Below are 24732 nucleotides of genomic sequence, written 5' to 3' on the forward strand. Positions count from 1 at the left end.
ATGGGCTACAAGATGCACTATTTTTAAAACTTGAAATTTATGTTTTTTCTCATGTCCATGCATCTTGAGGTCAATATGATCAGTTTGAGGATATTCAGGCATCAAAACAACCTCTTCTAGTGAAAGTTTTCAGGTACACTCTAATTTGATTGTTTAGAGCCTCGGCTCTATATAAACTTTTTCCTAATTAAAGACATAAAAAGTTTGCTATTTTCGGTGATTTCTTGACTTAATTGTCATTTATTCCGATGATAGGGCTTTAGAAGCCATTGCTCCTTTTAATTGTGCTTCATATAGAAACTTAACAGAATGGCATCGGGATGTTCCAATAAGAGCACAAATGCGGCCTCTGGTTTTGCGCTTTTCTTTCTCTTTCTTCTCACCTTTGGCCCTGCACCACCATTCTCATTCATGTAATTTCATCCCTCTACTCTCCCTCTCTACAGATGAAGGGACATCCTGGGAATTGAGATGGGGGAATTCCATATCTCATCTTTGGGTGCAACATGTGAAGAAAATGATAGAGAGAGAAAGAACGTCGGGATTTTTCATATATCCAAGGGGCAAAGACAAGAAGAAATGAGTAAAAACTCAGGAAATACTACTGGTTTCGGCCTTTTTGCTGCTTTACTGTGGTTCATTGCTTCATTATCGCTTTCAGGTTAGTTTTTTACTGAAAAATGTTGCTGTGCTTCTCTCTCTCTGTTTTCATCATCTCTGGTATTGAAGTGCATTTGTTCTCTCTACATTTTCGTTGTCCTGCTTGATAGGATTTGGAAGTGTATTGTTTCTCTCTCTCTCTCTTTTCCTCCCCCAAAAAAAACAACAATATTTTAATTTTGTCTCGTCTCTATGTGTGGTGTTTTGAAGTAATATGTTCTCAACATCTCTGTAAAATCAAAAGGAAAATTGTTTCATATGGGCTGGTCCTTTATTTCTACAATATGTGGTCCTAAGGTATAAAGCATCCATTTTAAAGATGGATGCAAATATGTGGTCCATTTAAAAACAATTGAAACTACCGATCTAAATATTTTCTTAATAGAAATATCCTTTTAATTTTGAAAATTTATTTATGTTTTCATATTCATGACCTCCATGTTAGAGATTATACGTTCTTAAAAATTAGGTCAAAAAATCCATCTCAAAAAAATAGATTTTTAAGAGCCGACACATTTCAACATGGACCTATAGAAACCTTGTCCGAATCAAAATAACTCAATATTCTTGTTTTGGAAGTTTATTTGCTGTGATCATCTCTCTCTCAATAGGTATTGGAAATCAAAAGCATGTATTCAAATGTGTGTGTGATGTTTGTTTGTTGTGGTTTTAGGTGCATTTGATCCTATGGATCCAAATGGGAACATAACCATCAAATGGGATGTGATGGACTGGACCGACGATGGCTACCAGGTAAATACACAAAGCATCTCAAGAATGCTTTCACTTTTTCTTCATTTTGATATTGGTTCCTATTAATTTGGTTTTGGGTAAGCATTTAGAGAGAGAAAGAGATGGAGAGAGAGATAGAGAGGATCACAATTTCTACGCCTTTATAACATTGCCCACATTTGGCAATTTTTTACAGTCCATCTTTTATAATCTCACAACATATCAATATTTATGGGTATAATCTCAGCATATCAGTCGACAGTGACCATTTATGGATGAGAGAGAGAGATGGTCATAGGAGTTCATATGTTTGGGAAATTTGATTGGCTTGACTTCGTATTGTACCCTCAAGAAGTTTAAATATTCCATGCTACAATTGACAAAATGATATAGTTTGTATAAGGTATTAAAGGAAGGTGCACCCTTATGTCTTGCTAAAAGACGTAGTATCGTCGTTGGAAACCTTACAATTGCCTAAAAATCTATTTTCATAATGGGGTTAGCATATTGAGCAAATCTATTAATTCTATATAATATGTTACAAGATGCATTCATTTTAGGATACTGTTTTTAGGAGTCCATGCAGAAATGAGTCACCTCTTAAAAATCTAGTTTTGACATGGATTTTTGGACTTAATTTTTACGACATATTCTTTAAAATGGAGATCATGAATATGAAAAAATAAATAAATTTTGAAAATTAAAAATAATAATTCTATTTAAGAAAAAATTTGGACCATTAGTTTCAATTGTTTTTAGTTGGACCACCTATTTGCATCCATGTTTAAGATGGAAGCTTTACACCTCAGGGACCGCTAATGTAGAAATGCGATTCCCTCTGCATGAAACAATTTTCTTTTCTTTTCTTTTTTTTTTTATAGTTAGAAGTCTTTTTTTTTCTTTTCATGTCAATCCATCTCAAGGTCGAGAGACTCAATTTGACATATGAACATCCTCTTTAGATGAGCTTTTGGATCCGGCCTTTCATGTGGATCAACACTCCTATTTGAGGCCCATTTGGTTCTCTAGAAATGGGTCTATGGGAGACTTATTTATATAGAAATGAGATTCCATTACTCCCTCTATATGGAGAGACCATTGAACTTGAACGCAGTAAAGATCAGCTCGTTTGTGCTTCATTTTCTTTTGATATTCTATCCAAGAAGGGCATAACTTGTATATAATTATCCCCCCATTTCAAATAATTCATGTAACGCAATACTTATAGTAAGTTGTAACTCATGCACTTGATTGAATATATGCTTATTTTCAATGAACTTAACTTTTAAATATTATAAGAAATCTTTGATTCTCGATTCTTCCATTTGGTACTTGGTCTCCAATAATTGCCAAAGATTCCTAGCCAATGCCAGTGAAGAGTGCATGTCAAATATTGGATTGGTAAATGTATTGAGGATACGACTCTTGCAAAATATAATCATCCTTCATCTACTTTTGGATAGCTCACGGTTCTTCCACTTCATTTCCTGACAGTAACTCTTGTATTTTTTCGGTGATAATGTACACGGCCTTAAATATAGTTGACAAAAACATTGTTTTTTTGTTGCTATCTGATGAAATTTATCCCATCAATTTGATCAAGTTTGGCGACATCTTGGTTCATTACTTTGATGAAACTTGCTGAAGTCTCCATTGTTTCACCCAAAATATAGTTTGGAACTGTTGAGAAAATGGGAGAAGTGGAGGTTTTAAAATCTGGTTGTGGAGAATAATAAATATATTATTGATGGAAGGGAGGACCTTCCTTTTATTTAATCATGCTAATGTGTTGTCTCAATATTATATTTGATCCATTGTTAGTTGACCCGATAGATATTATCTCGGTGTTAGAATTGGAATAAGATGATGGGGAGTTGGTTGTCGAGTTGAGGCCTCTCTTTTAGAGGTGGGGAGTGAAGGGGGTCAAGAGTATGACCTCGATTTCTTCGACCCCATGTCAGCTCTGGTGGTGGTTGAGATCGAACCTCCTTTCCTTGTTGTTCCTCACCAAGATGGCTCGTTGCTTATGGTGGAGGGTGCTGTAATTCCATTGGACAATGTTGAAGTGGGTGAGGAGGAGGATCGTCAGAACCGTGTAATGCTTGACGATATGGGACTAGACTATAGTGTTCCGATAGCTGTGGTGTTACAGGATATCAGGGACAAGAAGAGATTGAAGAGAATGGAAAAAAAGGAGGTTGAGAAGGTTGTCAAGGCGGTAGCTGAGGTGGAGTATGTTGGGCCAGCTCTTACAGGCAAATCCTCTTGCCTTGTGGGCTCTCCTAGCCAGGGGAAGAGCGTGGTTCAGCAATCGTCTAGAGCCAAAAAAAAGAAGTTGGCTGGACCTTCAAGGTTTTCAGCCAAATTGATAGGTAGAGGCCCTTAGTTGCTTATGAGAGAGCGTCATTCAAATGAAGATGACATGGTAGCAGTTAGTTCAGATGAAAGCTCAAAATCTTTGGAGGTTGCACATGTGTTGGAGCATTAATTCTTTGGGCCTGATGCTGAAGGTTCAGGTTCTTCATCCAACCATTTTCTTTGTTAATTTTAAATTGGAATGTAAGGGGCTTAGGGGATGTAGGTAGGAAAAGGGACGTGTTTTTTTTGGTTAAGTATAAACCAGATATGTTAATTTTGCAAGAAACCAAGCTTCCCAGTCCTACTGTGTTTGGGGGCTCGAGAAGTTTGAGGTTCTGGATCAGTTTATTTTGAAAGTATTAACTCGACAGCGGTTTTGGGTGGTTTGTGGGTATTGTAGAATCCCCAGATTCTACAAAGTTTCGAGGTTCTTAAAGGTGTGATAGATAGTTAGCTGTGCGCTTAATGGTCCTATGCCCAACTTTTCGTGGGGCCTTTTGAATGTATATAGACCAAATATTATCTCTCAAAAAAGGGTTTCTTAATGATTTGTCAGGGGTTTTATCTGTGTTTAATTTGCCTTTTTGTGTTGGGGGAGACTTCAATTTGATAAGATGGCCTGAGGAGTCTTTTTCAAGAGGCCGTATTAATTCCTCCATGAGATTGTTCCAACTCTTTTATAGAGAATAATAGACTGTTTGATATGCCTTTGTTGGATTCATCGTATACGTGGACGAAGAATAGTCTTTTAGATCTTATCATGACCAAGATTGATAGGTTCTTAGTCTCTACTGAGTTTTTGGAATTTTTCCCTTTGGTTACTGTGAAAGCTTTCCCTAGATTGTCTTCTGACCATACGCCACTATTACTGAGTTGAAGTAACTCCTTGGGTGGTCCAAAACCGTTTCAGATTGGAGATAGGATGGTTGGATGAAGTATGGGTTGGGGATCTCATTAGAACAACCTGGGAAAATACTATCACCTAATGAACTCCGTAGGGTTGAAGAAGTTTATTGGAGGCAGAGGTCGCGAGTAAAATGGCTCAAGGAAGGTGATTTAAACACTAAGTATTTTCATGTTATTGCTAATGCTCGTAGGAGGCAGAATGACATCTCGAGTTTATCGATCCAAGGGGTTGAGCAGGATGATTATGATGGCCATGATCGAGCTGTCATTGAACACTTCCGTAACGCATTCACCTAGGAAGTGCACTTTACCCCTAGAATGGCTTGTATTCCATTTAAAATCCTCTCCTTGGACTTGACTGCTCTGGAGGTGGATGTATCAATGGAGGAGTTGAAGGTGGTAGTTTTCTCTTTAGCAGGGGATAAGACACCAGGGCTAGATGGCTTTCTTATCTGCTTTTTTCATAGGTTTTGGTCTATGCTATGTGGGAAACTTTTGGGGATGGTGTGATGTTTTCTGTTAAGGGAGGAGTTATTTAAGGGGGTAAACTCGACTTTTATTGCTCGAATCCCAAAAAATATGTTATTGTGGAATTATCAGATATTAGACCTATCAGCTTGTTGACCAGCTTGTATAAAATTATTGTTAAGATTTTGGCGCTAAGGCTTAAGAAGGTACTGAATTTTGTGATTTTGTGATTTTGTGACCTCAAGCAGCATTTATAAAATAGGTTGATAACTGATAGTGTGCTTGTGGCTCAAGGATAGTTGAAAGTAAAGAATCAGATGTGGTGATCAAATTGGATTTGGAAGATGCCTATGACAGGGTTGAGTGGAGCATTCTTTTAGAAGTTTTGAATATGATGAGTTCTGGGGTGAAATGGTGTAATTGGATTTATAGTTGCTTATGATCTCCATACTTCTCGGTGCTTATTAATGGTTGCTCAAAAGGCTTTTCCAAAGCCTCTAAAGGTCTCTGTAAGGGAGACCCTTTGTCACCCTTTCTTTCTCAATTTATGAAGAGTGTTTTAATCTTATGATTAGTAATGTGGTGAATAAAGGTAACTTTTCGGGCTTTCTTATCGGTTAGGATGGACCCATTATTTCTCATCTACAGTGTGTAGATGACATATTGATATTTATTGAGGCTAAGAAGGAGCATATTGAGAATATTGACAGATTTTTTAAGTATTGTGAATCGGCTGTGGGGCTAAAAGTTAATTTTACAAAAACAGCTTTGGTTTGGGTCAATTATAGTACCGATATGGTTGAGAAGTTGGCTCTAACTCTTGGATGTATAGCCGATACATTCTCCATTACTTACCTGGGGATGCCAATTTCTGATGCAAGATTTCTTGTGCTCAAGTGAAACTAAATTATGGAAGCCAAAGTATCTGTCTCTTGGGGAAGAGTGACCTTATTGAGATCCTGCAAGGAAAACTTACCTATCTATCAAATGTCCCTTTTGAAAATTCCATTGGGTGTGGTCAAGAAAATCGAAAGGATGATGCACAATTTTTTATGGGTTCTTTTGTGGAGGACAAAACATACCCCTTGTTGAGATGAGATATGGTATGTATCCTTAAATGTGAAGGGGGCTTAGGCATTAGAAGAATTTCTTTGATGAATGAAGCTTTATTAACTAAATGGTGGTGGCGATGTGTATTATTCAAAGATTAGCTTTGGTGTAAGGTACTTATAGCAAAATATGGTGTAGATGTCTTGGAGTTTGGATTGGAGGAGGTAGAAGAAGGTCATCTAGATCGATTTATTGGAGAGATATCTTTTTATGTAAATCTTATCTTCATAGAGATATTCGGTGGTGTGAGGGGAGTGGATCTCAAGTTTCTTTTTGACATCAAAAGCGGATGGGTAACTGCCCACTAAAGATATCCTTCACTAATTTATTTGCTAAAATTTCTAATCCCAATGCCTTGATAATCGACACTTAATTAGTAGGGGGAGCAACTGGTATGGAATATTTAGTTTCCATATAATAGAGTGCAAGAATATGCTGGGAGAAAGTGGTTTGGAATATTTAGTTTCCATATAACAGAGTGCAAGAGAATATGTTGGTGCAATTTACATCACTGTTATCGCAGCTGCTGGAAGTGGTTATTACTTTTACTATTGCGGATGAGATAATATGGGAGCATAAATAGGATGGATTCTTTCAGTGACAGCGACATATTCTATATTGTTCCATGATTGCCACAGATTGTTGAAGTATGGAAGTGGCTGATACCTCATAAAGTACAATGCTTTATTTGGTTGGCTGGGCAAAATAAGATATTGACCTTAGACAATCTTATCAAGAGAGGTAAGGTTGTGCCCAACGTTTGCTTGATGTGTAAAGAAGATGGTGAAACTGTTTCATATCTTTTGGTACACTATCGCTTTGCTTCCAAAATTTGGGAATTCTTTCTAAATTTGTTAGGTTTCAAGGTGGCTTTACCTCAGGATATGCTGAGTATTATTTCACAAGTGGTCTTTTAGGCCTTACTGAAGCTGGGGTCTATCTTGTGGCAAATAATTAGAGGGGCAATGTGTTGGAAGATATGAAAAGAGCGTAATCGACACAACTTTGAAGGGACTGTCATTTCTTTTGATCATATCCTTCAACGTATAATCCATACCACTTGGACCTGACTCTCTATCAGTAAATATGGTAGGGGTATCACTTAGACTGATGTAACGTTAAACTTAGTCAACCTTGCTTTCTCTAATGTAGTAAGGGCAAGGCCTGTAGGTCGGTGGTTACTTTCTATTCAATGGTATTTAAAGTTCAATTTTGATAGTAGTTCCCTTGGTAATCCGGGCGAAACAGGTATTGGAGGAGTAGTGCGAGATTTGACTCGGACAATTATTCTCGCTTATGTTGGACCTATCGGTTATGCAACTGCCAATTTTGCAGAATTTACAGCTTTGCTAAGATGATTATTGTTCATTGAATCTATGAATCTGGGGAATTTTATCATGGTGGAAGGGGATTCTTTAGACGTGATAAAGTGGTGCAACAAGGAGCAAAGAGTTCCATGGATGCTTCGGTCAATTTGGGGACAAGTGTTGGATTAGGTGGAGATGCTATCGATATCTTTCCATCATGTGTATAGGGAGGCCAATGGTATTGCCGATGGTTTAGCCAGAAGAGGTGTTTCGCTTGAGTTTATTTCTATCATGAATGATGTAATTCTTGTCTAATTATTAACAATAAAATTTGATATCTTTGGTATAAAAAAAAGATTATATTTGCCCCTATTAATTTAAGTATAAGGATGATCTATTCAAATTAGTCCTTGCGACCCCTGAAAAATAGGATAAAAAAATCTCACGACTTAGGGCCCGTTTGGATCCCTGGATTTTTCAATCCCAGGAAAAGTCAATCTTGGAATTGAGATTTCTTGAAAATATTAATTCCCTATTTGGATCGCATTTGGTAAAAAAAAAAAAAGAAAATACAAATTCCCTATTTAGATTGTCAGGAATATATATTTTTTAGAAATAACAATGCTTTCTCTAAAAATTTTGAGATAGTTTCTCTCTTGAAAATTTTCTCTAAAATTTTAATACACTATCTTTCAAAAACATAAAATTTGAAATGGTTTCTCTCTAAAAATTTTATAGACTTTTGCTCTAAAATTTTGAGATAATTTCTCTCTCTAAAACTTAAAATTTAAGATAGTTTCTCTCTATAAATTTTTTGAGATAGTTTCTCTCTTTAAACAATTTCAGATAATTTCTCTTTTTAAAGAATTCAGGTAGTTCTCTCTCTAAAATATGATATAGTTTATCGTTCGAAAATTTTAAGGTACTTTCTCTATAAAAAACTTAAATTTTGAGATAATTTCTTTAATAAAATTTATGATAGTTTCTCTCTCTAATAAAATTTAGGTGTTTTCTCTCTCTAAAATTTGATATAGTTACTCTCTCTAAAATTTAAAGATGCTATCACTCACTAGAACTTAAATTTTGAGATAGTTTCTCTCTCTAAAATTTTCAATTATTTTCTCTCTCTGAAATTTTAATATAATTTCTCTCTCTAAAACTTAAAATTTGAGATAGTTTTTCTATCTAAAATTTTTCATATAGTTTATCTCTCTAAAAATTTTAGGTACTTTCTCTATCTAAAATTTGATATAGTTTCTCTCTCTAAAGTTTTAAGGTATTTTATCTCTAAAACTTAAAATTTAAGATAATTTCTTTTGCGGTAGTTTTTCGATCTAAAACTTGATATAGTTTCTAATCTCTAAAATTTTAATATATTCTCTCTCTAAAACTTAAAATTTGAGATACTTTCTCTCTCTAAATGTTTTGAGATATTTCTCTTTACAAAATTTAATGTAGTTTCTCTCTCTAAAATTTAAAGATACTTTATCTCTCTAAAATTTAATATTTGAGATACTTTCTCTCTCTAAAATTTATATATGGTCTCCCTAAAAATTTAAATTTAAGATAGTTTCACTCTCTAAAAATTTGAGATATTTGTCTCACTAAAAAGGGTATACAATTTCTCTATCTAAAAAATTTCATATACTTTCTCTCTCTAAAATCTGATATAGTTTCTCTCTCTAAAATTCACTAAAAAGGGTATATATTTTCTATCTAAGAAATTTCATGGACCTTCTCTCTCTAAAATCTAATATGGTTTCCCTCTTTACAATTTTAATATGTTATCTCTATTTAAAATTTGATATATTTTCTCTCTCTAAAATTTTAATACTTTTTTTGTTCTTCAACAGCAAAATGGATCATTTCCATGAAATGTGAGATTTCCAAAATTTTGGCTTAAAATGAACATTCAGGAATCCCATGGAACTCTGAATTCCAACGGAAATCTCAATTCTAAGAGAACCAAATACGATTGACCTAGCATTTCGAGTACAAATAACTCTTAAAAATCTGAATCCAATGAGCCAAACGGGCCCGCACTAAAAAAAATACTAAGTCTTCAAAGTACGATAGTTGTATAGTAAAATGGGAAATCAAACCCCCATTTGATAGGTAGGAGGTGGCCTTTTAAATAGCATTATTTTCTAACGTTATTTTTTGACGTGGGACTAAGAACCCACACCTTTACACTATATTATACTAATATTGTTCAAATAAAAAATACGAACATTACATTTGTGTAATGAACAGGAAGTTAACAAATTTTATGATATCATTGTTTACTAAAGGTTAACTATTTAGCAAAGAATTTCACGAAACTACATTCTCCAGTTATTATTGAATAGGGTTTCTATTCTCACCTGAGTTTTTGCTATCTCTATCTCAGAAAAATCAGTGGCTATACTAGTTTTTTTTTTTTTTGTCTTTTTAAAAGGTTTATAGTAGCAGCTTTATTAATATATAAGTTTGAAAGGCAAAATATCGTAGATGGACACATGACTAAATCCTTAAAGCAGTTTCTATATCTCAATGCATATGGGCATTTGTTTTATCACCATTAATGGAAATTAGGACAACTATAGAATCATTAAAAAAAAAAAAAATCCTTTCTTCTCAAAATCACATTGAAGATCTTAAATACAAGAAAGCGATCATAAAACACAAGAAGTTGATCATAAGCCCTTAATTACGTGTGTGTATATATATATATATATATTTTAGTGTGGCTCTGAGTGGCTTATGTATATTGCATTGCTCTGATAATGCACAGCCTGCTTCAAAAGGGAAAATAGACAATAAACATTGTGTATATATTACATGACACTCATAATTTCTACCCACTAAATTCCCTGAGAAACAGAATAATAATTCCTTTTTTTTTTTTTTAGTAGTTCAGCGGGGATTACAGGCCCCTCCCCATTTTTAGAAACTGTTAGTAGTTTCTGAAGGGCTTAGCATTTTAGAAACAGTTAGTAGGTTTCAAAATGGGTTAACTTTGGTAAGAATGCAAACCGAGACCTGAGGCTCTACTACCTTGACCTCAACCCCATTTCCTACAGGACAGTAATTCATCTGCATCGATCTCGACTGGAAAGGACACATGATGGACATCTTATTTCTATACCATATGCTGCCATATAAACAACCATACCCGACTCCAAAAAGTTTATCTTTTGACAAAAGTCAAAAGATTTTATGCTCCTTCAGAAGCATTTCCTGCATTTGCTCCCTCTCATAAAACTCGATATCGAAGTATTTTTAGGATCAGAAGTCTCGACTCTTGAGGATGTAATCTCTTCAACCTGGAAACCAACCTCAAGAAAAGTAATATGTAAAGACACTGTATGTGCTTGAAGGAAAATAACATCCTAAGATTGAACCGAAGTTGTTTAAAGACTCAAACCACTCTCATTTTCTTTCTTTACCACTCTCATTTTCTTTCTTTTTTAGAAATATTCTACTAGAAATTGTCGTGTGGATGCCGATGTTTTATATATATAAATTCTTACCTCCTGAGTAGCTATTATGCTGGAGAGAGTAAACTTTTAGAATGCTTCAATTAGAGTATGCTCTACAGTCTCTTGACAATAACTAGGGAAAATTCCATTTCAGGCAATGGTCACCATATTAAACTTCGAACAGTATCGGCACATCTCGAGCCCAGGGTGGCGCCTGGGCTGGACCTGGGAGAAGAGGGAGGTCATATGGTGGATGCAGGGGGCGCAGGCAATTGAACAGGGAAACTGCTCAGAGTTTAAGAAAAACTTACCCCACTGCTGCAAAAGGAATCCAGTCATTGTGGACTTGTTGCCTGGTACCAATTTCAACAAGCAGGCGCCCAATTGCTGCAGGGGCGGGGTGCTGTCGTCGAGAGTACAGGATTCTTCGCGTGCAGTTTCATCATTCCAGTTAGCTGTTGGTTGCGCAAAGAACACACTGTCCACTGTCATTCCACCGGTGAACTTCATGATATCAGGGCCCGGCCCTGGCTACACGTGCTCCAATCCAATCAATGGGAATGTGAGCATCTTCATCGATCCCGATGGCCGCCGCACAACCGAAGCCCTTAGTGAGTATCAAGACTATTACTAGTTTCTGCCAAATGACAAGACTCATGGAATTATAGCTCAAATAACATCTGTGCTTTCTTTTAAAGATAAATGATTGTTTTGTGGGTGCCATTGTGGTATTCCTGTGCTTTCAACGTAGTCTACTTTAAAAAAGGAAAATAGCAAGTTCTTGTAGGCCACTGTTATCATCTGTATTTTCATAATACCAGTTTGTTATGCTGGGTAGTCATTTTAGTAATCACTCCTCACACATTAATGCCTCCCCTTAAATTTTTCTTTTGGATCATTAATCTCCCCTTTCAAATATCCATTAACTTGATTTATTTGATGTGATTGCTATTAGTTGGTCTCTAAGGTGCAAAAACAATTTGTTCCCTGATCAGTTACTGTAGGGACCAATTTCTTTAGTGCTTTTCTTGTTTTATAAAAATAATTTATGACCTTAGTGGACAGAAATTAACATCTCGATGTTTTTCTGTAGAGAGTTGGAATGTGACTTGCATTTATTCTCAAACCTTAGCTCATAAGGGACCAACATGCTGTGTATCCTTGTCCTCCTTTTACAACCCAGATATCGTTCCCTGCCCCCTCTGTAGCTGCAGTTGTCAAGATATGCCCTCACTTGCCGGACAGTGTGTCAAGTAAGTGTACAAGGCCCATTGGCAAACATTTTTCCAGTTAATTTTTGGTCCATTTCTTTATTTTATTTTTAGGGTTTCTGCTATGTTTTCAGTTTTTTGGAAATGACCATCTTTGCTCATTTTTTAACCATTCCTACCTGAAAAGGTTCTATAATAGTGTACACAACTGTATGGCTCCCTTGTTTTTTGGTGGGAGTAGCAAAATGTAGGTGTATATGAGTTATTTTTCTGCATTTATTCTCAAGTACGTTAACCAAGTAACGGCTAATCTTTGGGGCTATTTATTTCATCAGTGGAAACTCCTCTGTACTTGAGATGCACACTTCTAAGTCACCATTAGAGGAGGCCAAGGACATCGTGAGATGCACAAGGCATATGTGTCCGGTCAGGATACATTGGCATGTCATGCTCAGCTATAAGCATCTATGGAGGGTGAAGATTACGTTAAACAACTTCAACCATGCCAAGAATTATACAGATTGGAACCTCGTGGCTCAACACCCCAACCTTGGTAGTATAAACCAAGTCTTCAGCTTCAACTATCAGCCACTAGATAGATATGGTGGCACTGTCAGTAAGTTTTTATCAAACATTTCAGACCGATATCTCCATTGGTTTCTACAATTGGTTTGGTAGTCTTCGCTAAGTTGATGGCCATGGTCATCCCCATAATTTTTACAGCAAAATTTTTAACAGCTATGTCACTAAGTTCATGGTCATTGCAAAAATTATTCAGTAGTCATTGGTAAGTTATATTGAACATCCATTAAGTTCATTGATATTGTTTCCCTTTCAAACAAGTACCCCATTAAGTTTTGTGATTGCTAAATTAATTCAATAGTAATTGTTAAGGTATAAAAATTCATTCCTGAAAATTGGGATTAAAATTACAGTAGATATGAACAAACTTGGTTCAAGTCCTTATTAGATTCTATTCAAACTAAAGTTTTCATTTTTAATATCAGAGTTCTGTTAAATATTTTGGATCAATAGTCAGTCATTGATAATTTGTTCTGTAGTCTTTAAGAATTTGGATCAAAACTTTGTCCTCCAACTTTTAAACACAATTTTCAGTGAATGTCATGAGCTGGTCAATGGTCATTGCTAAACTGTATTCTATTCTCACGGTGATGTACTCTTTTTTCCTTTTTATGAAGATGACTCGGGCATGTTTTGGGGGATCAAGGGGTACAACGACATACTCTTGCAAGGGGGAAATGTCCAAACTGACATTTTGCTCAACAAGGACCAAGGTGCCTTCACATTTAGCCATGGATGGGCGTTCCCAAGGAGGATCTATTTCAACGGCGATGACTGCGTCATGCCTCCGCCTGATGCCTATCCGACGCTGCCAAATGGGTCCCTACCAGCACCTCTGGACTCTGCTTTGAGTCTTGTCTTAGTAGGATTTCTTTCAGTGCTAGTGCTACTTCTTGGTGTTTAGAGAGCAACATTTCAGAAAAAACAATCAGGCCAGGTACCGGCCACTGGCCCAAGACTAGTTACTCGAGTGACCCTATACTTCATAGGCCGGATAAAAACTACAAAAAATGCTGAAAAAATAGAAAAATTGATATTAATGTAAAATGAAAATCTTCCAAAAAAGAGATTCCTCGGCCCCAAAACCCATAGGGTATGGAAAATACACTTTTTTTTCTCAAACGAAAAGCGAATTTTCAAGTAAAAAACTTCATTTTCCAGCCATTAATCAAACAAACAAGTATAGGCGTTATTAAATAGGGTCCAATCACAAACAAAAGGAGCCAAGTTTCAACATTGGCAAAAAATGTGGGAGATATTGATGGAATGGTGGACAGATGGGCCCGACCGAGTCCTATAACAGTGGGAATATTGTGTCACTAAATCAAAGGTTAAACGATGACATTTGTATCTTGTTCTTTGACTTTATTTTGCAATGCATTGAAAAGCAGAGCATTTATGATGCGGTTTGTATGAGGTTGCTATTTATTCGTAAAAGTAAGTTTGCAATGTTCACACCATTTATTTTAGTGATGTAGGTTTGATGCTTTTTTAAAGATAGTGTCAAAAACTGCCACATCTTTAATATGGTGTTAGATCTTATTTATACTTGAAATTGCGGATAGGGGACGATGTTCTCTGTCTTGATTTTGGGTGTAAACAAATTGATACGTCGGTAGAGTATGAGTTTCGTCAAATTACGCTCCAAGGGATAGTTGGGTTCTAAGTTCTTATTCCTCTCAGATTGCCGACAAACCGGCTTCTCTTCTATTTTAACCTTAGAATTCAATCGATAAGGTTTCAGAAAAAGTTTTAAGATAAGGAGATTTAACGAAAATGTATATAAGAATAGAACAAATAAAGAAAATTATAAGTAAGCAGCTAAACTAGGAAGATACAAATAAACAAGGGTAAAGAATCTAACTACTAAATATTAAAAAAATAAGAAATTAAAGAATATAGGTGCAAAAGGATAAGGCTAATCTAAGCATGCATAACATAAGATGAAAGAGAGATATTACATAGAGATGGAGGCATGGTTGCGAAGAAGGAAGATGATGAGATCCTCTTCAACAAGGGAAAATAATGTGAATATAAAATATGAGAAAAGGCAATAATATAGCATGAGGGGAAACAAAGCCAAAAAGAAAGGAGGAAGATGAAACTAATATCAATAAATAACATGTAATGAAAGCAAAATAAATAAATATAAGAGCGAAATAAAAGGGGAGAACATAAGGAATAGGGTTGAGACGAAAGATATGGAGAGAAATAAGGAATGACTCATTAAAAAGAAGAGAAATATATATATATATATATATAGAGAGAGAGAGATGATCCTATAGGACCCTCCCCCACCCATGTGTGTAGGACCCCAAAAGATCATTATTAAATTTGGTATGAATATATAGAAAAGTCAAGTTCCACACCCATGTGATAACTTTTCTAGAGATCCGTGCTAACTTTAATGGTGATCTTTTGAGATCCTACACATATAGATGGGGGAGGGTCCTATAGGATCATTACTTATATATATATATATATATATATATATATATATATATATATATATGGAAAAGTTTATATAAGGTTGCAACCTTTAAATGTAGAATCACATATGTAGCTCAAAAATATATCGGAAGTGTTGTTTTAATGTTGAAAAAACCCTCTAATCAATTATCTCGACATCGAGATGCATGAATATGAAAAAAAAATGCTTTTGAGTCCTGGAAATAGTGCATCTTGCAACACATTACCTAGACCATTTGTTTTCAAGATTTTCGTATATTTATAGATTTACTTGATTTTAACCATTTTTGGAATTTAAAATTTTCTAATTAGGTATGAAAATAGATTTTAAGATAATACTAAGAATTTTTTATAACAAAATTACATGTTATGATAAAATTTTAGGGTGCGCTTTAATTGGATTGTTTAAGGTTGTAACCTTTTAGAAACCGCACCCATATATATATATATATATATATATATATATATATATATATATATATATATATATATATATATATATATATATATATATATATATATTGTGTGTGTGTGTGTGTGTGTGTGGAAAATACTACAAAATGCCTATAGGTGAAGTTCTACAGTACTTCACCTACGGCTTTATCACCGTTCAAAGTTTATTACACGGTTACGAATGTGTGATAGTGTTTGAATTTTAATATTTGTTTTATAAATCATAATGATATGAGATGCACATGAATAAAATATAAAACAAATAATTTGAATGATAAAAATTACATAAAATACGCCTATAAAGTTTCAGGGGTAATTTTATCATTTTAGTTTATGACTATTATTTTTTAAATATTTTGTTTTGGTGCGACTTAGTCATATGTGCACACGCCCCAATTTTAGATAAATTTGATTAATAAAAAAATTATAAAAATGCTAATACTATTAAAAATTGTGATCGTTTGATGAACTTTAGACGGTAATAAAGTATAGGTGAAGTACTGTAGAACTTCACTTATAGGCATTTTGTAGATGTTTCTTATATATATAATCCTTACTAAAGGATAATGAAGAATAAGAAAAGAAAATATATCAAGAAGGGAAAACGAAAGACTAAACTATTGAACGAAATACAAGTGGAAGAGATAAAATGAATGCAAAAGAGAATCGAGAATGAGATGAATGGAGGAGATGGGATTTAAACCTCAAGATAAAAGGAAAGAAAATAGATTAAAACAAAATATCCCTACATAGAGTAGAAAAGCATAATAAAAGAAGTATCAATAAGTATTAGATCAGAATGTATGAGAGATGGGAGAGATCTACACTATTACAGGGATTAAGAAGAAGGGAAAGAAGAATGAACACACCCAATCAAGAAATAACTGGAGCAAGGTATGAAAATACCATTACCAAATAGAAAAGATGAAGGATTCAAAGTGAGGATAAAGAATATATACTAACAAAAGGGGCAAAACAAGAAGAGACATCAATACAACAAATCAAGAAGAATACATGCTCTAAAAGGGAAGGAAGTCACTACTTAATGAAATAGAAATGAGGGAAAGAGATCTACCACATCATTACTAATAGTAAAGAGAGGAAGAGGAATGAACACAAAGATCCTAACTAGAAATAAATGATATCAAGAAAGGAATGAAGATTACTTAATTATAAGAGTAAGAAATAAAAGAGGTTTGTTGAAAAGAGGAAATCTACACCATTAAACAAAGGAATAATGGAAGGTAATAAATACCATGACAAAAGAAATAGATACAAACTAATAAAAGGAATAATGAGAGTAAAAATAACTAGCCTAGCACAATAAATACTACATGAAATAAGGGACCATTAAAATGGGGTAAAAAGAAAAGAAAATGAAGAGAAAGCGAGCAACTCTAACTAAAGAAAGATAAATGCAAAGTTTATAAGAAAAAGAAAAGAGAACTTTCTCAAGAAGTAAAGAAGAAAATGAAAGAAGTCATAAATGTAAATGTAAATGAAAATAAATCTTAGGAAAATAAATAAAAGGAGAAATGAGGGGAAAACGGCACCCCCAGGTCCGCACCCAGAGTCAACACCAGTTCAAATAGTAAATTTGCACAATCAACCCGAAATTTTTCAGTTCTTAATAGGACAAGTAGAAATAGGAAGAAGGGGGTCCGGAAGGTCTGATTATCTGGACTGCCTTTGGTTTGAAGTGTTGCTTGAAGGAGTTTGTATTCGTACTTTTGGATCGAAGGGTTTGATAGGATGGGGATTGCTCAAAGGGGTTCTTCTCTCAAGCTCAAGCTTGGGCGCAAGATCAAGAGATTTTTGGATATAGTCTAGGAAGAAGAGCAAGAGAACTCGGACCTTTTTCTTGAGGAAAAAGGGGCTTTTTATAGGTGAAATGAGCACATGACAACTTGTATCAAATTTCATACGAAAATTGGTGTCATCAGATCTTTGGCGCCATTTGGATCGGCGTTGGCGCTGGTTGGAATGGCGCCAAGTCATTAATGCTCGTCATTATGTCAATAGAAATTAATTGCTCATTAATGTTGATATGTACGATTTGTAAGATTTCGGTGCCATTGGCAATGCCGCTGGCGATATTCAGACTACCGCCCAGTACTGTTCAAGACACATGGCGTGCTCTGATTTTGTCAATCGTAGTTTGAAGATATTCCGACTAGCACCAGTGACGTTCAAAATGTCGTCAAATACCAGCTATCCTGTCATCTTGGTTGTACTTGCCTCTAACCATCATCCAATAGAAAATCGACAACTTCACTCCATACTGATAGCTGACATGTCAATACAAGTCTATAACGGTGGGTACGGACTGACATGTCAGCCCGTCACATCGATCACTTCGACCAGGCTGTGTCCCGGTTGTTGAAGGGCTCGAGACCTTATGCTATTGGAAATGGCGCCGGCGGCATTGGCTCTACGATCAGGCTTCTTGATCTTGTCATGATCTTTGAAAGCGGATCATGTTGAAGCTTGGTGATGGGGACCCAAGTGGTTAGGCGTCATTTTTCCTTGCTTGTGCGGCGGGATAAAATCCTCTCTCAAACAACTGCGGAGCGCTGCACATTTGTGAGTGTGCACACGTGTTTTCTCCTATGCGTGGATAAGAACTAAAAAAGAGAAAGATTTTACGATGGGGATGCTTTAAGGTGCTAACCTCACTATTTGGAGTTCGAGACACATCAGGGCAATTTGCCCTCTTAGAACAATTACGAAGCCCTCCGGTTGTCTACCAGCGCAGTTTGGAAACGAACTCTCTTTAGGCTTTAACACGTCGCTCCGTTCCCTTTCGCTTGAAAAACTGCAATGCGGATTCATCAGTACTCCTCTATAAACGTTCACTCAAATGAGAGGCTGGCTGGCAAGAAATAGGATGTGGGGAGAAATGGTGACAAGATTCTCCTTATACGTGCAAACGCTACATGCTCAGACGATCAGGGCAATCAAAGGGTTAAAACTCTCTTGACTATCGGCTCGGAAGACTCCTCTCGAGTGATTGAGGGAGAGAGCGTATGCATCTCTTACAGCTCAACTCGACTGTACGACGAGGAAGTTAGAGCGATGGTATGGGGGTTGGAACTCTTAGGCTGACTTTGAAAGGTATTGAGTCGAGCATAGTCAGATAGTGAGATGCTATGCGATGCCGCAAGTTTGCTGCGTTTACACTAGAGATGCTTGGGAAAAGGGGTGGGACTGTACGTTTAACCTGGGTGCAGGTTATTGCGCAGGGCAAGCAAAGAGTGAAGAGAGAAAAGGAAGAAAAGAGAGAGAGAGAGAGAACGAAGCTGCTCGACTAGGGTGGACTAAGGGTAGTTTCTCTCTCTAAAAAATTTTCTCTATCTTTGGTGCTGGATCCAAGCGTTCGGAGCAAAAGATAAGTAGAAATGAGCTTAATGCCTCTATTTCATTAATGATTTTACAATTAACCTAAACTTGTTTATATAGAGGACCCACTAAACAGGGGTGGACGCTCAAAACTAAGCCTAATAACAATTAAAAGAAATTACAATAAAATCCAGATTTTAGGAATAATGATAAAAATACCCTTTTAACCTTTTGTGCCAATGACGAAACCATCCCTCTTTGAGGGTCCTTTCGCCATTGCCAGATCTTGAAAGCTTTTTCGAATGCTTATGGCAGTGGTTCAGACGATCTATCATCATAGCCTTGATGCTTGCTTGATTCTGATGAGTTTGATGTCTTTTTTATCATCTTTGAGACAAACTTTTTCAAAAAGGTAGAAATCCGGCTAGATCGTGAATTTTGGCAGTCAATGCAATGCGATCCACTATGTTCCTAGTCTTTATTTTGATTGTAAATTAAAGAGGAGACTTCCACAGTAATTTTGCACCAATCTTTGTCTGTTTTGGTTCTTGCTTGAAGTATTTTTTGAATTCGGGAGATCGCCGAAAAACTGAATTCTGGCGACCGGACGATCTTGCTTCTTCAACCTTGGAATTTGCGATTTATCCGACCTTAGATTGAGTGTAATAGTTATATTAGCTTGTAGCCCTTCGTGATACGGTCACATCAGACCTGACTGCACGATGATCCGATGTATGGATCTCGAGTTTATTGCTTAACGAAGTTCGAGATGCCCTTTCTTCAAAAACTCTGACTTCTATGGTTTCGGGCTCATCTTCTCTCTAGAAAAGCTTTAGCTCTAGGTCATGACAAGATACATGCCATATGTCAAATTGACCGGGTCGTCGAGACCTAGCTTGTGTCATAATTTGCGCTTGTTTGGATTCCATTCGAGCGATCTGTGGGCGTTTGTAAAAACGATCTCGAGATGTGAAGAACGCAGCCTAAATGAATGGGGATTGGTTTGGTGAGGCCACACCGCAATAGTGTATGACCCACCCATTTGAGGTAATTTGGACCTATAATGTTCCTATGAGGTCTGATTGGGCCCAAATTTGATCCGTAGAGGTTCGATGTTCTAGATACAATGGCGGTGGTATGGTATTGCTTTGAAGCCCATAGCATAGAGATGTAGTTATAAGGTCTCTTTTTAGCACGATAGTACTTCTTCCAAGGTTACCTAGTGTTAGACTTATTTTACAGTGTTCCCTTGGTCTGGCGATGTATTTTTGAGTACCAGCAAGACCAGATCATCACCGGATCTCTCCTTATTTGCACCAAGGATGTAAGTACGTAAAAAATGACGTATAACAACTCCCCCAATGGATGTTGCACTTCGAGAGAGGCGAGAAGTGCAATATTCAGAATAAAATTGACCGTCAAAGTTCATCTTTCGAATCCTTACTAAGATGTCTTAACAAATATATTTCTTCTCGATCAACGACATCAACACAATCCATGAGGGAGACGTTACACTAAGCTTGTTTTTGAAGGGGTGACCGAAACAGACTCAAGAGGTTGGGGGCTTGGCTTAAGAGCCTCCTTCCCAATGCTACTAGAATCCTTTTCTTTTATGGGAGAGTGCGCCGATAGGTTGCCTCATAAAGGACTTATAATTCCATGTCAACAATGCCTCCTGATGGCACAGCTAGTGGGTTCCCTTGGTGGGCGTTTGTCCTAATCTAGCTGGCAGGGATGTTTTTTACTTTGGGGCGGGAATTTTTGTTTTGGCTCTAAGGCCGGGGATTTTTGTTTAGGCACTGGGGCCGAAATTTTGTTTTGGCTATGGGGGCCAGGATTTTTTTTTTGGCTCTAGGGCTGGAATTTTTGTTTTGGCTCTGGGGCCAAGGTTTTTGTTTTGGTACTAGGGTTAGATTTTTGTTTTGGCTCTACGGCAGGGATTTTGTTTTGGCTTTGGGGCTGGGATTTTTGTTTTTGCATTGGGGCAAGAATTTTTGTTTTGGCTCAGAATTTTGTTTTGGCTATGGGGTTGAAATTGTTTTTTTGGCTCTGGGACAGGAATTTGTTTTGACTTTGGAACTGGGATTTTTTTTTTTTTTTTGCTTTGGGGTTGGAATTTTGTGGGTGCCCTTGGTGGGCATTTGAACTCATTCTGTTGTTAGGGAAGGGCTGATCTGGATTTGACTTGGCGCCTTTGCAATTTTCTTTGCTTGTAATTGGCTAAGATTTTATTCTTTTGGTCAAGAGTCTCATCAACCTATTTATTTTAATCCAAGCGCCATTTCAGGTTTTCGCTTGAACTAGGTAGGAGTGGTGCCACAAGCGTGGTTTTCGCCAACTCCTTTTATTGAGGTATTTTTACTCATGACTTCGAGGTCACGTCAACCTTTGGATTTCCATATTTACTCATGGCGCCCTTGTGGGTTTTCGCCATACTCGGTTTTTTTGTTTTCAAGACACTTTTACTGACGGCTTCATGACCATGTCTGCCTATCATTTTTACTCATGGCGCCCGTGTGGGTTTTCACCATGCCCAGCTTTGTGGCTATGCCCGCCTGAAGCTTCTATTTTTTATTCATGATGATTCTCATCATGCCCGAGTTCTTCTTTTCTTCTTTTCTTGTGAAGAGGAATGCATCGGCGCGAAGGAAAAATATTATCAGGGAAGATGGGTCATTTTGATGATGCGCCCATGTGTAATCTCTTAATAGACAGAGGCCTTGCAAGATGCGAACCTTTCTTTGCCCTTATCAGGGAAGAGATCTGAGTTCTCGCGGATTCCTCGGAGATGGAATCTCTTGAATAACTTTAATTTTGATAGGTTCAATTTCCAAACCTTGATACCTGACAATAAATCCCAATAAATTCTCCGATTGCACACCAAAGGCACACTTCAAAGGGTTCATCTTGAGTTGATGAAGATCTTTCAAAGACTTTTCAAGATTCTGATTATGACTACTCCTTTCATTGGACTTTACTACGAGATCATCTACGTAGCGATCCACTTCTTCATGCGACATATCTTCAAAGACAGTGGTCATAGCCCTTTGATAGGTGGCTCCGATATTTTTGAGACCGAAAGGCATCATTGTGTAGCAGAAAACCCATTTTGGAGTCAGGAAAGCAGTGGATTCTTCATCTTCATGCGCCATCCTTCTCTGGTTATACCCCGAATAACCATCCATGAAGAGAAGTGGGAAGTCATCTTTAGGACAAGTCAAATCACAAAAGTCAAAACAAACTCTGATCTGACCATTCTTCTTCTCGACTGACACAACATAAGCTAGCCATTTTGGGTATTTGACTTATCTTATGAAATTCGTTGTTTTAAGCTTGTTAACCTCTACTTCAATCTGGATTTCCAAATTAGCTCGGAACCTCCTTGACTTCTGCTTGACAGGCTTAAAGGATGGGTCAATTCCCAACTTGTGAACTGCGACCTGAAAGTCAAAACCAAGCATCTCCTGATAAGGCTAGGCAAAGACGGCTCTATTGGCTTGCAAGAATTTAGTGTACTCCTTCTTCTCTTCAATAGTTATAATAGCTGACATGAAAGTGGGCCTAAGGTCAGCTTCGTCACCCAAGTTCACGTCTTCTAAGTCGTCAGTTGTGGCTTGACCACCATCTTTCAAGACCTCTAGTGCTTCTTTATTTCCGCCTCATCAATGGGTAGAGAATCAGAAGTCTGCTCATTCACTTCAAGCACTTCAACTTTTTGATGATGATTGATGATCCTTCTTTTATATCTTTCACTCTCGGACCTTCAGGTTCTTGAGGAGTCTAGGTAACTTCTACTTATTCTTGAGACTCCCAGGGAATGATTTCTCTAAGAATGGGTTCAAGGGGAGATAGTGACAGCTCTAAGGATACCGTCACATGAGAGATTTTCCATGGAGGTAAACTAGTGTGTCTTAGGTCACCAAGGCCCTGCTTTTGAGTATGTTGAGATCATGGTCTCGATAACTATAAAAGGTGTCAGCATGCCTTTACCATCATTCAACCCTTGATTCCTTGATGATTCATTGTCTATTTTCTTCATGATCTAATGCGCTTTAGGACTATAAAGATCCCATTTCGGCATTAATGCAGCATCCATAAGGAATGACTCTAAGGATTCTCCTGAACGCTCGTTCCCCAAGTTTATGGGGTGAAACTAGGTAGAGGAACATAATAAGGTTTTAGAGGTGCTACTTCCCTCACCTGAGCTTTTCTCTTTCTTATAACTTCAACCTAATTGAGCAAATCTTGAACTTGCTATTTCAATTTAGCAATAGTAGCTTGTCTTCGAACTTCATATTATTGTTCCGGAGTGCCGATGAAGTCATTTGAAGGGGGAGAAGAATTACATGTCATGTTTTGATGAATAACTTGAGTTTTTATGACAAAGGTTGAGAAATGTCAGACCTTTTGAGAATCATGCATGTAACTGGCTTGGTTTGTGAGGTAAACATTATCCTCCTCCCTTTTAGGGACAAGGATATACAAGACCTCCGGGATTTGCAAGACTTTGGGATAACTTCGTTGGTAGAAAGGTGAAGAAGTGATGTAAGCACTATCTTCCTCCCTTTCGGGGATTGGGATATGAAAAACTTCAGGGCTTTGCAAGACTTTGAAATGGTCACGTTGAAGAGAGGTTTGAGGCACGAGGTGAGCATCGTCCTTCTCATTGTGCAAGACCTCTGGTATTTGTATTACCTTATGCTGATTCTGTGTGTGGCTGACTTGAGGAGTAAGTAAGCATCATTCTCCTCTCTTAGAGAGACTGGAATATACAAGATCTTTTAGTCATCTATTTGGTCTGTCTCAGCTGGACGTGCTACTACAGCCTCTAAGAAGGGAATGGGGATGTATAACACCTTTATGTCACCATGAGCATAAGTGACTGTAGGTGTTAGTGGGATCAAATTAGTGGTTTCCTTCTTCTTGACTTGTTCGATCTGAGCCACCACTGGAGTAGGTTCTTATGAAGGTGGGGTATATGATGAAGCTTCCTCTTTATGATCTTCGGTCATCACTTCTACTAGGGAAGTGGTAAATTTCCATCAATAGAGGTTAACGGTATCACTTTTCCATATCTCTTTTCCTCATGGAACATGTGATTAAGTGACCCTGCCATATCTTCCACATCGTCATGAGAGGTTTGAGCAATCTCTCTCAGGTTAGGGCTTGTAATGGCTTTTATAGGCAATATCAGCTCTTGAGATCGTACTGGATCCGTGAAATAGTACTTCACATAGGCAGAATGCAACTGAGCAATGGAAAACGGTCTCTTATCAGCATAGAACATGTATTACCTTGCATCTCGACTATATTTGAAGCACTGATGGAGTGTAGATAGAACTACCCATGGTCATGTAGCCAAGGACGACCCAGAAGAATATTGTACGAAGTATTTGTCTCAATCACATGAAACAAAGTAGAAGCATTCAAATCTCCAATTTTGAGCTTGAGGCAGATAACACCAACCTGTTTGTCTCCTGGCTGATTAAATCCCTGAACTGTCAACCTTGTTGGTTAAATCTGCTCAACACCTATCTCAATTTGAGTAAGTATCCTCTTTGGCATGAGGTTCACTGTGGATCCAGCATGATCCGGTTAATTCGGCAAGCATGCAGTTCACCAGTTACGAAGAGAGGCCAATTATGAAACCTCTCACTGAACTGAAGGTTATCATCC

At 37.0% G+C, this 24732-nt stretch overlaps 1 protein-coding gene across 1 annotated transcript; it reads left to right on the forward strand.

Annotated features, from left to right (window-relative positions):
• Positions 1-1356: 1356 nt before the first annotated feature.
• On the forward strand, positions 1357-14197 carry LOC18423198 (COBRA-like protein 3). Its single transcript, XM_006827800.4, has 5 exons — positions 1357-1413; positions 11157-11613; positions 12096-12255; positions 12549-12829; positions 13413-14197. Exons 1-5 carry the CDS (start codon positions 1387-1389, stop codon positions 13697-13699), a joined length of 1212 nt encoding a protein of 403 aa, XP_006827863.4. The 5' UTR covers positions 1357-1386; the 3' UTR covers positions 13700-14197.
• Positions 14198-24732: the final 10535 nt, after the last annotated feature.

This window comes from Amborella trichopoda, chromosome 4 (assembly GCF_054954075.1).
Source record: "Amborella trichopoda isolate Santa Cruz 75 chromosome 4, AtrichopodaSantaCruz75HAP2 v2.0, whole genome shotgun sequence".
NCBI lineage: Eukaryota > Viridiplantae > Streptophyta > Magnoliopsida > Amborellales > Amborellaceae > Amborella > Amborella trichopoda.